Below are 15,906 nucleotides of genomic sequence, written 5' to 3'. Positions count from 1 at the left end.
CAGTGGTATGCATTTAAAGCGGAATAAATATTTACAGATGGTATTAGAAACATTCATGCGGCTGTAACATTTGGGAGCCACGGATACAATTACTGCAGCACAAGCTACTTCTGCATCAATTCCATATTGCTTAGTGAACACATATTGCACAGGGCATATGTTGAGAGAATTACTTGTGGGTTTTGTATCCCTTTTTGACGGCCACTCAGAGGTAATCTTATTTTGTGAGAACATACCTAGCACTTTCAGGAGGTACTGTGTTCTGTATTGGGGATGGGTTGTGAAAATGCAATTATTGCAGAATTAATTTACCCCTGGCAATAAGCAAGGTGACAGGATTTTACTGTGGTGGGATGCTTTTCCTTTCTGTAATCGGCAGTATTATACCACAAGTGCTCATTCCTACGAGTACGAGGGTTAATCACAATGACCTCACTGTATCATTAAAACTTTTTAATGACTTTGTGGCATGAACAGATTAATGGCAACAACTACTTGCATTTCCAATTGGGACATATATGCATGGCAGGGTTTCTACTTTTCTGACAGTGTCAAAGTGGACTCCACTAGCCCACATTTCTTCCACGCTTTCATTTATTCTGGTTATATTCTAAGTGAAAGAATGTTTTAGAGTACCCCACCTTCACCATCAGTTGAAACATTGTGATCGAGTCTAGCAAGGAAAGATTTCTGTTCCCTAGAGTTTTAGATGGGTAGTTGGTCAATGTCAGTCGAGAGCATTCCTCAAGTTGTTCAGATCCATCCATGCACATTTCTTGTATTTTGGTGGCCAATATCCATTTTATTTGTACCTGTGTGGGTAGGGTTCAACTGGTGAAAGGAACAGGTAATGTGCTGGTAATCCCATCAACCCAAACGATTGGGCTAAGGCCAGATGTGGGTGCTACGCTGTGACACTCTATGTTAAGCAGCAAGATGCCTGCTAATATTGGTGATTCCTGGATCAGTGTGATTGCCTAGTCTAGAAACTCCCTGTGGAATGAATACCCAATGACCATAGAGGTCTGTTCACAGCTATGGAGGCGATCAGAAGTGTTCAGAGGTTTAAAGATGATAATGAATTATCAGATTATGTTGCATATTCTGCGGTTTTAAGACCTTTTCAAATTCATGGTTAAAATAAACCATTAATAGGCTGGCACATTCTCCTTTTATGTCGTGTTTTTTATGCATCTAGATTTTATTCATTTTTCAGGAAATATCCCAGGACAACCAACAACAGTACTAACACACAGCCTCTACATACTGAAGAGAGGGTTCAAATAATGCCCCTTCTCACCCCCAGGTTCATGGCAAGACAAAGAGCCAGAAACGCTCGAAGCCACCCATCTTATTTCAGAAAAATCCTGAGTGCACCCATGATTGAAGAAGCACACAGAAAGGCACTCCTCTCGCCCAGCCATACAAACCGAATCCAGTACATGTCTTCACCGGCATAGGGGAAGAAATGGAGATCGTGGACGGAAAAACCTTGATGCACATTCTCGATTAAGCACCAAGAAGTCACAATGCTGACATCTCTAGTGACACCACGACATAGCTGCGTTACTCATGAAGCACACTTGCAGTTCTACACCGCATTACATAGACACGCACTTGTATACACAAAGAACATGCTTACACAGTTCTATAGCTAGAGGACATATACATATAAATACTATCAATGTGTTTAATATTTTTTCATTAGCCAAATACAGTAACGCAGAAATGCATTGTAAACAAGAGCTACTGATCAAGCTTGCAGATGCTTAATGCAAAATAATCCTATGGAACCACAGGAGTATATTTATGTGCATCTCTAAATAATTGGGTCACCGAAAGTGAGAGTCTTCTAGATTTGCTGAAAAAGGACTCAAATTATTTAGCTTTCAATTCACGATCTGCAAAAAAGAAACTGTGGTTAGTCATCTGTATTTGTACAAGGCACTATTCTATGAAATATACATTGTATGCCTATTCTACCCAGGGGTGAAAATGTCTAAACCATACCCCAAAAAAGTCAGCGTATTCGCCTCCGGCTCAGAGTTGAATTTGAATCCTCCAACTTTCCTAAAAACTCGTGATTGGGCCGTGCGGTAATGTGGCAGTAATGTTTTTACTGCCGCATTTTTACTGCACCACCCAACTTGTGATGAGGCCCAATAAATCTACCTTGTTAACTATAAACCTTTGTAAACGTATTCTAACTGGAAATTATATTTAATTGATTATTGCTGCTCTGCATTTTGTATTGAATATTGTAGGATGAATCGGATTAAATAAGTGGTTATTATTCATTAGCAAGCAATTTGTAAATTATCATTTTTATTTGCTGTGATATGTCTTTTTACGCACATGTTCTTTTTGTGAAAAATGTCGTTTGTGAAGCCATAACACAATAAAAAATATTGTGCCAATGCCAGAGTGATTACTCGTAATGGTTTGTTGACTATCCAAATTTTCAATTTAATCACTTTGCACTAACATAATATGCAACATTTGTAATTTGTATTGTATTGCTATCATATCAGATAATACTTATTTGCAAAAATGCTTTAAACCTCCATTTTGCTTATTGCTTAATAAAGTCCTTTTAACCTGCATTATATTCACTTTTAAAATGAGTACAGCGTGATCGCTATATTGGTCGGGGATAACTTCAAAGTCATAACCACGCTCCAATAATGCATTGTTTGCCTCAAGATAATCAAGAGTGGCCCGTTTGGACCCAGCTTGCCTGGTAGGTTTCCCTGCGGAATCACTCGGAGTTTTACCATTTAAAAATGCTATTTCCCGAATGAACCGTGACCACTGAACACCCCGCTGGTTACAAACTTTGTGCATCATATCGCTATTCGAGGCAACATACATGACTGCAATAGGAGGGGGCCTGCTGTATGACGTGTTAAGGTCTCCTCCAATCAGTATATTATGACTTTCAGAAGATGACCGCAGGAGGTAATTGTCTTATCAATATATTGGAAAATTTCAGGCGAACAGCAGCCTCCAGGCGGATCATAGAATTGCCCCGCCGCAAACGTATCGCAAAAGATCTCTGTAGTCAATACATTCCCTTGGGTGTCAGCAGGGAGTATTCATTTGGAGTGTAGGTCTTGGCTCACCCGATCATTAACCCACCAGAAGGGCAGTCTTTAGGGCCTTTTTTGCATAGTTCTGATACATTCTATATCCATGTAGATGGTAAAGGGTCCACAACCAGGTCTCTTATAACATAAACACTTGGAATCCAAGAAGCCACCAGTTCAATGAAGCACGACTATTACAATACTGTAAGTAGCCTCGGGTGTTCCAGCAGGTCACTCTACAATTTAAATGCAGAAAAGATCCCTGGCTAGGTAGAACACTGTTTAACCCTTTCCAACTCTTAACATTATCATAACCCCCCAAATTACACCGGTTGATTATGGTCGAAGACTTTGTATCAGCTTTTACAATGGATACCTTACATTTACAACAGACAACAATGCAGTCATTTTCCTTGCTTACCTGTCCCTCTCTTCTTGTGGGTTTTCCAAATAAGAAAATGGGCTTCTGTTCAATTGGCTATGTTCCACTTGCCCTTTGCTGATAAGTATTTTTCCTGCTTTCATACTCTGGTGTGCCCTGTCAATACTCTGAGAATGAAAATGAACACAGAAAATGTTTTCGAAGAAGTCTAGCAAGTTTGGAGGAAAGAGATTCAATAGTGAAAACATTATCAACAATAGCTTCCAGAAGAATCATGAATACAAAGGAAACGCAGACGTGTCACGATTGTAATGACAAATGTAGCACTGAATACTGATTGTATAAGAAAAGGTTATTGAAAAGACATTCAATATTATTATACAATCGAAAAAAGTAGGGTTCTACAGTGTGCCACAGAGCAAAGATTTAGCTCATCAAATTTGAGCGTCATTTGTTTTTTTAATTTTTATTTTTCTGGTTTTTTCTAAAGGGCGAACCTTACCAGAGGCACCAGTGCACTCTACAACAATATTAAAACACTACAATGCCACAGGGTTTAACAACAATGAAATAAAACAGCATTACATTTACCTTCTAGATAAAAAGAACAACACATAAAAAGAATGAACAAAGGTTTCACGAAAGGATGGTTTAACAAGTGGTAGAGATTCTGACGATGTGCTTTGTGTACATGTGCGTTAGCCACTAAAGAAACTCTAACATGGAGCAATTCTAAGCAAGGAAATGAGTGTCCATCCAGACCGCAATCATTGACAAGCAATGCCTCAGCAGACCATGATCTCCAGCAGAAGACCCCTGCAGGTACAATTGAGTCTTGCCAGTGTACTTGTACACCTGGGGCCAGATTACAGAAACTTTGCACCAGTGCAAGGGCAAAGTTTGCACGGTATTAGCACTAGGGCAAAGTTTGCCCTATTTTTTTAAAACACTGGGACACATTAAATAACCATTGCCCCTCAACAAGTGCAGTTTGGCATATTAAAAGCACCAGTGCTAAAATTGCCTCAGTGCAAAAAAGATGCATGTTCACTACATTTTTGCACCAGGGCAAAGTTTGCCCTAGTGCTAATACGGAATGGTATTAGCACTAGGGAAAACTTTGCCCTGATGCAAAAATGAAGTGAAAAGGTATCTTTTTTGCACTCTGGCAATTTTTGTCCAGGTGCCTATAGCATGCCAAACTGCACTTGTCATTGTACAATAGTTTTCTAATACGTTCCAATGTTTTTAAAAAATAGGGCAAACTTTGCACTAGTGCTAATACCGTGCAACTTTGCACTTGCCCCGGTGCAAAGTTTCTGTAATCTGGTCCCTGGACGTCTAAGGGCTGTTTGGTCCCTCAGAGCCTCTCTGTGCAACTTTAATAACTTGAGAGACAGGGCTAACTTCTGAGGGCCTCCAAGAAGAACCAAAATGCAGCGACTCAGTCACCCTGGCCAGAGTGCATGCGAATAGCAGGCCACATTGGAGGTAAACCAATTCAGTACCTTCCTCGTGAGGCCATCTGGTGACATGAGTTGGAGCAACTAACAGTGAAGCATGTCAAAGACAACTGAGAGAACAGCTGTACCCATCAACCAGCACAGGGCAACCATAATCATGAGCCTTCAGCGTAACCTTTTCTGTGCCGCACCAGAACTAACTCCACAGTGACAAGCCTCGAGGTTACGCTTGACAAAAAACCTGCTCAACTCCAATACAATGTCCAAAGCGTCAGAAAACACCATGAAAACAATAGAGGCTTTCATGAAAATGTCCCGGAATGGCACACTGGGACAAGTGAACCTTTATAGCAGAGGTTGGGAAACACGCCGTGCATAAATATCTGGCAGCGTGGTAGGCAAGTCTTGGGCCAGATCATCTTCAGTAACAAAACTAAAGTGATACTAGGTCGCTTGGATCGGTGTGTAGGAACAGTTTCAGAAAACACAATGCTGTTATGTATGTCAAGGATATTTTTAGAGAAAAAGTTGGCAAACTCAAGTAGTCCTAGACGACTCTACAGGTCGCAGCGTATTTTTCTTGTATGTCATCTGAAGCAATGTATCCCTTTTTGCGAGCTGTCAGGGTGATTTAAGAATAGAGGGCTCAATAGCTGAACCTATAAAATCATTCTGCACTAGAGATTGCATCAATGTCTAACATTTGGGGATGGAGAAGACACTGTTAATGTATACTTTAAAAACCTATGTGAACAATAAAGTGTTCCTTATATTTCTGAATTTGGCAAAGGAAAGTGTTTATCTTTTGCCCAGTGGTGGAGTATTTCCATTTTTAGATCCAAAACGTATGAGTGGAGATCAGTTTACTACCATGCTGCTCAAAAAGAGTAACATCAGATACATGGGGCCGCAGTTGAGTGGTGAGGGTGTATTAGGGGTGCACAAGGGCTCACAATTGATAAGTTACCAGTAGTAGTCCAAGAAGGAGCATACAGCAGGCAAGAAGCAATGCTGCTTATTACAGCTGGGCAAGCACAAATCAAACAGCACAGTGGAACAGAACAGGCTGATGAGCACTGACAAAGAGTCTCAAAGCGGACAGTACTTTTATGCCACTTATGCAATGTGAGTACAGTTAGAAACAGTTGCACTTCAAACTTCACATCTTTTCTATTCTCATGAAGCTAACTGGTTTGAATACGTCATGCCCCTATAGCTAGACATATGTTAGTTAGACATGATTGGAGCCAAACAGACCCGCTCATTCCCTCCCCATATGGCGCCACATTGATTCCCGCTCCACCCTGCAAACAGTTTGCAATCAGTAATAACATAATTGTGATGACCTCCGAATCCTTATTCATCTGCCACTCATCAGCACCAGGAAGGAAGCAACAAGGAGACACCCTGAACTAGTTGGAAAGGAGCCATTCACACGGCACCTGCCTAATGAGAACCTTTGCAAACACTATTTGGGACACTATGTGGGCTTGTTACTTTCCAGAAACACCAAAACTTATGGTCTGATTTGCTCTTATCGGAGCACCCCTCCATCCCACATCCTGGTTTCCATACCAGCTGGGTGATTTAAAACCGCCTTTGGTGTCATGCAAGTGCCTCCCCGGATCCGAGCTGCCGTGAGTAACTGTAAGACTGGCTCGCCAACCTTGATTGTATCGCCCAGTGCTGTTCCCAGCGACCACGGCCTGCTGGAGACGAGCATCCTGAATTCAGCTTTCCCCCACGCTCAGCTGCTGCGTACAAAACTAGCCTACTGTGTGAGACCCACCTGCAGCGCCCCCAGGGATTGCGCTCACCTGCATTTCTGCCTCCCTCACATTTACTCAGCAAGTTCCTCTGTGTCCATATTATTTTATATACAGTGTCCCTCCTTGTTCCCCTCCATGCTGGGTCCCTGGATCTGGCTACAGCTTCCAGCGACCCCCTTCCTTCCCCTCTTGGGGGTACACCGGCCCATCCCTCTTATTCATGTAATTGGTAGGTTCACCCCTGTCTGGCGCTGAATCAGCTCCTTTATTGCAAGAGCATTGTGAAGACTATTTCTTATGAGACACTTCCTAAGAACAGAAAACAGTAAGCATCTTTTTGGGGGTCAATTGCACATCACTAGGAAGTCAACATCTTTTCATCACAACTGGTGCATCTCCTAAGAATCTTGGTGCAAGGAGGTATCCTTGCAGGGAAAATAAACTGCTTGTTCAACAGCCAGGTCATGCACCCTGAGAATAGCTGAACAGGCAGACCTATAGGGGAATGCTAATATAAGTCCCACGAGCAGTGACATGGAAAATCAGCATCCAGGTCTTCCTTATGTAAATGAAGGCGGGGGTCTGCTAGAGGGCCTACAAACAGAAAGACCCACACAGACTCCTACATGCCTAGCAAGGGTTTGCCAAGGTTACCCAATTTTAAAATAGAAGCTGAGGAGCTCAAATACCTGCCAATTGCTGAAGCTGTAGCCAAGTAAAGAAGTAGTCAGAGGTCAGGGGACAAAGGTGAGGAATCAGACATAGATGCTAAAGGAAGATATAGTTCTAAGGAATTTCGACCCGTCCCATTAAAGCACACATGATGAAATGATGGAGTTGCCAGCTTCAAGAAACAGGGTCAAGAAACAGACTTCTTGAGCTGAGTAATATTCTAGGCACGTCTAATAGGATTACTATCAAAACTATTTGTAACACCATGTCAAGGGCATGGCTAGACTAAGAAAAACTGATGGTCCTATGATTCTGGTTAAGAAGTACCTAATAAAGTGGAGCCAGCCTGATTTACTGGAACATATGAAAGTAAAATCAATGATTCAAAATTTAGCAAGCAAACCATCTATGGTGGTGGAGGAGAGGGAACCATAAAACTCCACAGAGCGCAAGGTGAATGCTGCTCCAAAGAAAGTCAATGCTGGATCCAACCTAGCACTCAGAGGAATTTACTAGGTTTATAAAAAAAAACAGGTTCTGCTGATAAACCTGTAGGAAATGTACAAAGTCCCGGAAGACAAGGGTGACTGTGGTGAGATATGACTGCACATGGAATATCTTATGCAATTGATGACAGATACAGTGCTGGATACTAGAACAGCCTCAGCACATACACATTGTACAGTCACGGCAGCCAGTATGTAACACAACTGTCAGCTTCTAGATAGATAGATAGATAGATAGATAGATAGATAGATAGATAGATAGATAGATAGATAGATAGATAGATAGATAGTCTCTATCAAGAACTACACCAACTGCAACCTATTCAAAATAAAGCCACTAGATGTATTTTTTGGACTCAAGCCCTGGGAATATATCTCACCATGCCAGAAAAACCTCCACTGCAAAGCCAATTACACACAAAATCAACTGTACCACTTTTCAAATCCTCCACATCATAGCTCCAAAATACCTGAGTTCTTACATAAATAAGTATGTAACTACAAGAATCCCAAGATCAACACAGGATAACAACCAAACTACAACCAGGTTCAAAAGATTGATGGATATTTGCTGCGAAATTCTGAAACAATCTCCACACAATGCTGAACACAAAATATACCATCAAGAGTTTCGAATGGAATGTGAAAGTCTGGTGCCATGAACAGACGATCTAATACAGATTGGCCTATGTACCTATGTCCTTTAACCAAATAAACTTCCATCGCACAATCATTACTATATTTGACTCTGACACATCTACACCTTATGACTAGCACTTTCGCCCCACGGCTGCTTTTAGCCATTATCTGGCAACCACAGGGTCTTAAAAATGGTTAGCCAACTTTTTTCTACATCCACTTGTTTTATATTTGTTGTAATATGAATAATTTGCAAAACCAATTCTGTAACCAATGGTCAGACTACCTGGATGTGTAATCTCATCCGAACTATCCTATGGCTTGAATATATGTGACACCCTTCCACTTGTGAGTCCTTCTTTTCTCTATGTTCTTTGAAGTGGCACCTCTGCAAGTCAGTGCATTATAATACTCAAAAAGCAAATACAAATAAAAAATATAACTCCAGATGGGAAAGCAGATCTACAATAAATTAATGTGATCCTGCATATGACATTTTGTGGAGCAATGCTGTTCAGACCTGAACTAGACACAATGGTGAAGAAATCTTTTGATGACCTGACTTACTTCCAGCCCCCCTAACCCCACAGACAAGACACAAGATACCCCTGTCCGAAAGCACAACAAGGCAGATCCTTCTGAAAGTCAAGTGGTTTCCCAAAAACAAACATGGCTTTCACGAAAAGAACTCTCTGGGCACCCTTTATCTCCTTCTAAAAATCAGAAATCCTGACAACTGGGTAGATGGGGCAGTAGATGGGTGGCTGAGGCTCTTCTCCTAGGCTTGAAGATCTCTGATAAAGGATCCATGGGAAACATCTGCTATCTCAGAAATGTTTTAGGCAAGTATCAGGCAGTGCTGAACTTCTGGACACTCGATATTTGGGTTCCATGTGTCCACTTACAATTCAAAAGATCTTTAAGATGCTTCATCAGAATCTTTACCTGGCACCACTGGATCTTAAGGACGCATATCACTGCTTGTATGTCAAAAACAGAAATAGGCTTTTTTCACAACTCCCTAAAGAAAGGACAACATTTTCAACACTCCCTTTTTTAATGGAGGTTCCACCTCCAATATACCATTTAGCCCCTACCTTTGCCTTGCCCCCACCCAATTCTTTCTTTTGGAGCTTTTTTCACTTTTTTGCACACTTTTACCTACCGTTCCAAACAGACAATGTGATCTGTGTGGACAGAATGGTGTCAGTAACTTTGGATTTGTTTTTATAATTTTTTAACTCTTGGCTGCACCCTATGCCATCACATGCCTAGCAGGAAAGCTCACCGGTGGTTTCTTTAATTCGGCTTTCTAGTAAGGCTCTTCCAAAACAAGGTCCTCTATTTTGTCCTGAAATCAGCTCCCAGGATTTTCACAAAACTCCTTGCACTGGTTTAGGCATTCCTGCACCAGGAGGGAATAATGATGCATCTGTATTTGGATGATTGGTTAATGGGGATTCGGACATAAGAGGGGGTGGGAACATACAAGAGGGGTTGACACCTGTTCCTGAGGAACTACACATTTTCAGGCTTAATACCAGGCCAGAGACTAACCTGCATTTGTGCCTCAGTTCATATGGATGTGGGATTGATCTTCTTGTCACACTCAAGAAGGGACAAGCTTAGACAACACTTGCAAGATCAGCTAGCCTACCTTCAATCGATAGCCACAACATGGCTGAGGACACATGGCTTGATGGTGACTTCAGACTTTATCATCCCCTGTGCAAGATAGCATTTGAAGCATGTTGAAAGACATATTCTCATCCACTGGTCCTTGTGAAGTGCTAGATATGAAGACCTTCTGCCTGTGATAAGCAGGATATTCTCACAATTGCAATGATGGTGGAAATCCAAGAGTTTGGACAGGGGGATCCCGTTGCACCCACCAGGCCCAATTCTGATAACCACAGATGCCAGTTGATTGGCCTGGGGTCAGAAATCTTGAAAGCTCAAAGAAAATGGCCAAGCTCAGAAAAGATCAAGTGCTTAAACTGAAGGCAGCTGGTGGTGGTCCACAAGGCCTTGTGGATGTTCACTCCACATATACAACAAAACGCTGTCAGACTATGTACAGACAACACATGAAAAAGGCTAACCTTATGTACAGACAACACATGAAAAAGGCTAATCTAAAGAAACAGAGCAGAACAAGGGTGCCATTCATGATGCTTTTGGTGGGATAGATCTTCAATTGTGCAGAGTGGAATGTTCTGACAAATGCAGCACTCCACATTCAGGGAGTCGTGGAAACAAGCGGAGCAGGAAATTCCCCTTATCGCTAGAGTTGACTCTAAACGGAAGGGCATTTTCTTTGATCTGTTCTGGACTCTAAGTTCCAAGAGGGGCATATTTGCAACCAAGGACAATGCAGTAGTACCCTTTACGCTGTTCCCAGTTTCCAAAGCCTCTGGCTTGGGGTTGGGATTCACTACAGATTCCCCAGACAAAATGTGTCCTTTTTGCTTAGCCTACCTTTCCCTACCTTTCATCTACCGAAGTCAGGCAATGTCAGCCCTCGCTGTTTGTGGCATCCGCAGCTGCCGAAGAGTGACACTTAATCTGAGACAGCACTTGCTCAGTTGTGATGTCGCTCGCAGCATTGCATTGCCTGGTCCAACTGCTGTACTGGAGTACAGGCTTGCTTTGCTGTCCCTGCCTGCTCCTCCAGCATGAAACACCAGCGTCTACGTTGCCTAGCAATGCTTGAGGCCACACCTCCTGCCTTACTCCCATTCCGCTCACCAGCTTTTAACATCCGCTTTGGGCAAAGCCCAATGTAAGTCAGGAAAAGTCAGCCTTCGGTGTCTGCGGCTTCCGCGGATGTGACGTAGTCCTAAGGCAACTACACCAGTCGGTAGGTGCCTTAGTGAATGTCTGTCTTGGCCAGCCATGACATCTCCATTTGTCTTCCATACCCCAACACAACCATCTTTGCAAATTGCTGGTTCAACAATTTACTCTACTTTGGTGTTGCTAACTAATTTCTTGTTCATTCCCGTTTTTATCATTATGCCTCCAGAAAGGAATCCTTCTACTTCTAGACTTACCTCTACTCTAAACTATGATAATCTAACCTTTACGTATTTCCAACACTGCAGTCATTGACCTTGTATTATGGAATGCAAGATCAGTCTGCAATAAATCCTCTGCCGTGCTGGACCTTTTTCTAAGACTCAATTTTCACTATCTCTGTATCATAGAGACATGGATTCCCCTGTACAACACACAGTCGTCGCCTCTCTGAACAACTTGAAGACCTCTTTTTGTCATACCCCACGTCCCATTGCTCGGGGAGGGGGTATTGGCATTCTTTACCAATCTTCTTTCTCCCTTATCTCTTCACCTTTGGCTCTCCCTACTTACTCTTCCTTTGAATGTTCTTACAATATCTTCTCTAAACCCTATCCTATTTTTCTCTTACTTATCTATCGATCTCCTGGCCCTGTTGGCTCCTTTTGTGATGTCATTGATCATCTTCTTTCCTATATTCTTCATTTTCCCACCTCTCTAATATTGTAGGGTGACTTCAATCTTCAACTTTTGTCGACACACTCCTTTCACCCTTTTCTCTCAATTCTTGACACTAATTTTCTTCACCCTCTTTCTATTCCTCCAGCTCACATTTTCGGTTCCTTTCTTGATCTTATTTTTACTTCCTCCTTAATTGCCTCTCCTGTTTCCTCTCTCCCAGTTTATCTGTCCAACCACTATCTTCTTTCTGTGTCACTGTTTCCTCAAGTTTCTACACGTTCTTCTGTCTTCTCATTCACATTATCATTCTATCCAGGTGTTTTTCGTAACTTTACTTCAACCTTTATCTCTGCCCTTCCTCCCCATTCCTCTTTTTCATCTTTAACAACTGATGAGGCTGCCTCTACTCTTTCTTTGTCTCTCTCTTCTTCTCTTGGTTCACTTCACCCCTCATCACCTTTCCATCCCACTCGTAAACCTTCTCAACCATGGCTTTCCCCACTATCTTTGCTCTATGTGCCGAATCCTCTGTAATCTTGCTAGACGCTGGCTCAAGACCAACTCTACAGCGGATTATTCTTCATACTTTTCCTGCCATGCTCTCTATGATGATTGTTTATTCTCTGCTAAATTAATCTATTTCCCTGATCTCCTACACACACAGTCTGCCCACCCTAGGTGTCTTTTAAAATTCTTTCTCGTCTTCTGTCTCTTCCCACCATTGACTACTCTGCTAATTCTACTCTTTCAACCTCTTACTTTGATAAATCTTTCTCCTTTAAGGTAGCTTCTCTTCGTTCTGACATTGAAGCTTCCATCCAAACCAAACTTACAACTTTTTTCATTGCTACTTCCTCTGCCTCTATTTCCTGCTTTCAACCAATCTCCAATGCTGATACTTCTTTTCTTTTGGCTAAAGCCCACTCCACTGCCTCTCCTACTGCCCAATCCCTTCGGCACTCAATCTCAAAGTCTACCCTCCTTTGGTGTCTTACCTCACCTCTTTCTTCAATACCTGTCTCTTTTAACCTCAACTTTTCACTTATCTTTTGAGCATGCTTCCTTCATCCCAATTTTAAAGAAACCTACTGCCGACCTGCCACTTTTTTCACATTTTCGTCCTATTTCTCTGCTACCCCATCCCTCAAAATTACTCGAACGGTTGGTCTATTCTCAAGTTTCTACTTTTGTTTCTAATTCTTCTATTATTCCACAATTTTAGTCAGGCATTTCGCCCTCATCACTCCACTGAAACTGCTCTCCTCTCTGTTTTGAACTCACTACTTACTGCACACTATTCTATATATTCATCCCTTCTTATTCTATTGGATTTATCTGCTGGGTTCAACAGTGTTGACAATTCCCTTCTACTGGCATCTCTTTCTTCCTTTGGTTACGCTACGCAGGCTCTGTGCTTTCCTGGTTTCAATCATATCTGTCTCAAGAAGCTTTTCTGTTTCATGGGCTGACAAATCATCTAAATCTTTTTTGCTTGCGCATGGCGTTCTGCAAGGGTCCGTCTTAGACCCTTTTCTGTTCTCTCTCTACACTTCCCCTCTTGCTGCGGTTATTTCTTCCTTTGGTCTGTCACACCACTTTTATGCTAATGACACTTAACTTTTCCTTTCATTTTCTTCTTTTTTCTCTGAGATTCACCACACTCTTTCTGGTTGTCTTTGTGCCATCAAATCTTGGATATCTCCTCACTATTGCACACTTAATGTTGAAAAAACAGAGGTTCTCTTTATCCCCGCTATCACTCTTTCCCCTCCTCTATCCTATATTTCCTTCCTTCCATCCCTGCATCCAATCTCCTATACAACTCGAAATCTGGGGCTCTAACCTATCCTTCTCTCACCACATTTCTCTAACATCACGCGTTTGCTGCTTTCAACTACACAATATACATGAAGCGCATCCATTTCTCACTTTTCAAGCTTCAAAACTGTTGATATCTTCTTTAACCTTTCCTGACTCTTCTACGGTTCCTCTGCTTTTTTTTTGGCTCCCGACTTCTTATCCTGCCCCTCTAAAATCTATTTGTCTCCTTTCTTTATGAGTGTCAAGACTTGATGGTTGCGAGGAACAAGAATACCTCCATCCCTAAGCAACCAACAGCAAGAAAGTAGTCACTTGCTGTTCAAGGATTAGGGCCACAGGTGGAGAAACAGGTTACCCGCGTGGTCCGGATGAATGCTGTAAGGGAAAAGGAACAGGTAAGATCAGGGACACACAAGGCAGAACTATACAGTATTACAAAAGGGAGAATGACACCTACCAAGAACCACTGGATGGAAAGCCTAAACGATGGGGTAATGCCTGTTCCCTCAGTGGGCTGAGATCAGGGAGGCCAGAGGAGGAAAGACGGAATGCCACACTGGAAACCACCTGAGCAGGATGCTCCTGGAGAATGAAAGCTGGAGCACCAAGTTATCAACAGTGAGTCCGGGTATGACTTTGCCAAAAGAGTTGACTAAAGCTGATCCACTGGACGGTCCATGGTCTGTAATTCCGAGAGTCCAATAGAGACCAAAGAAAGTACCAAAAAAGGGAAAAGCCGTGGAATCCGTAATACGTAGTCCATGGTCAAAAACAGTAGTTCCAGGCAACAAGAACGAAGAGGAGGTTTCAAAACGGCATAAGCAAACAGTGTAGCATTCTGGAGCTCTTTAAATACCTGGAGACATGTCACGTGATTACTAAGGACGCGTTACACGTCATGTGACCATTGCGTTGGTCGGTAGAGGCTTGAGCATTGCTAGATCCAATGAGAATGCGGTGGTCCAAAGAGGCATGACCGATACCGTGGCAACCCGCGATGCCGTGCCATGATAAGCTAATGGATCTGTCTGTTGTTGGGGAGTACGAGCGGCAGAAGCCATAACACGTGGTCCGGTGAAGGTCCGGGTATTGTGCAAGTTTGATGCCCTGAGTCGTTGTTTGCCAGAGGTGGCCCGATTGTGCATTGAGGACATACGCCAGGGGAGCCGCCACTTGAGATAAAAGCGATGACCTCTTATCTGATGTTTTCTTCGATCGCCTCCCCAACTCCTCCCACCAGCGGAAGATCTAATCTCAAGGGGGGGAATGGAGAGTGATCTAACTTGAGAACTAGTACCCAGTCTGGGACATGTTTGGGAAGGAGCACAAGGCTGGGTGAATGAACGTGCTGTAGGCATGACATAATCCCCCCCAAAGGCCTAAGACCCCGTGGGCAGGACGGATTGTCACAATGAAACCAGGAGACCAAACGGGGGACATGGACATTCATAGCCAACTTCCAAGACCTCTCCTCGGGGCCAAAACCCAACCAGTCCATCAGGTAATACAAACGACCCCTAGAAATACGGGAACCCAGGATGGCACTAACCTCATATTCTTCAACCCCGCCAATCGAGACCGGAGAATGGGGAGACAACAACCTAGAAGCAGGGAGACAAGGTTTTAACAGAGAGGTATGGAACACAGGGTGGATACGCCAAGAAGAGGGTATAGCCAACTTAATAGCCACTGGATTTACAATCTTTAAGACCGTATAAGGACCCTCAAACCGAGGCAAAAGTTTACGTGATCCTGAAAGATGTAAGTGCCTAGTGGAGAGCCACACTCTGTCACCTGGGGTGCGTTTCTTATTGGCCGCCAATCTCATAGACTTCTGCGCCTCGAGGAGATGGGTCATGGCTTGGGAATGTTGCAGGGACAAATTGCAGGCACAGGCAGTAGCAGCAGGGACCAAAAGAGAAGCGAGGTCAGGGATAGGCAGAGTACGGGGATGTTGACCATACATAGCGAAGAAAGGGGATGTATACAAGGAAGAGTGTGGGGCATTGTTGTAGGCAAATTCCGGCAAAGGCAGTAACTGGTGTCAAGACTGCTGGTGCTGGAGGGTGAGACAACGTAAGTATTGCTCCA

General features: G+C 42.9%; 1 protein-coding gene across 1 annotated transcript in view; it reads right to left on the bottom strand.

Moving 5' to 3' along the window:
* Positions 1 to 15,906, bottom strand: part of ASAH2 (N-acylsphingosine amidohydrolase 2) — a 475,375-nt gene that overhangs the window by 364,483 nt on the left and 94,986 nt on the right. Inside the window, exon 5 of the mRNA XM_069612073.1 lies at positions 3,508 to 3,635. Coding sequence (XP_069468174.1) covers positions 3,508 to 3,635 — 128 coding nt within the window. The remainder of the gene's footprint in view (positions 1 to 3,507; positions 3,636 to 15,906) is intronic.

This window comes from Ambystoma mexicanum, chromosome 8, assembly GCF_040938575.1.
Source record: "Ambystoma mexicanum isolate Mex_15411 chromosome 8, UKY_AmexF1_1, whole genome shotgun sequence".
In the NCBI taxonomy this organism is placed as follows: Eukaryota; Metazoa; Chordata; class Amphibia; order Caudata; family Ambystomatidae; genus Ambystoma; species Ambystoma mexicanum.
The sequence above is the reverse complement of the archived record's forward strand: the minus strand, read 5'-3'. Positions and strand labels throughout refer to the sequence as shown.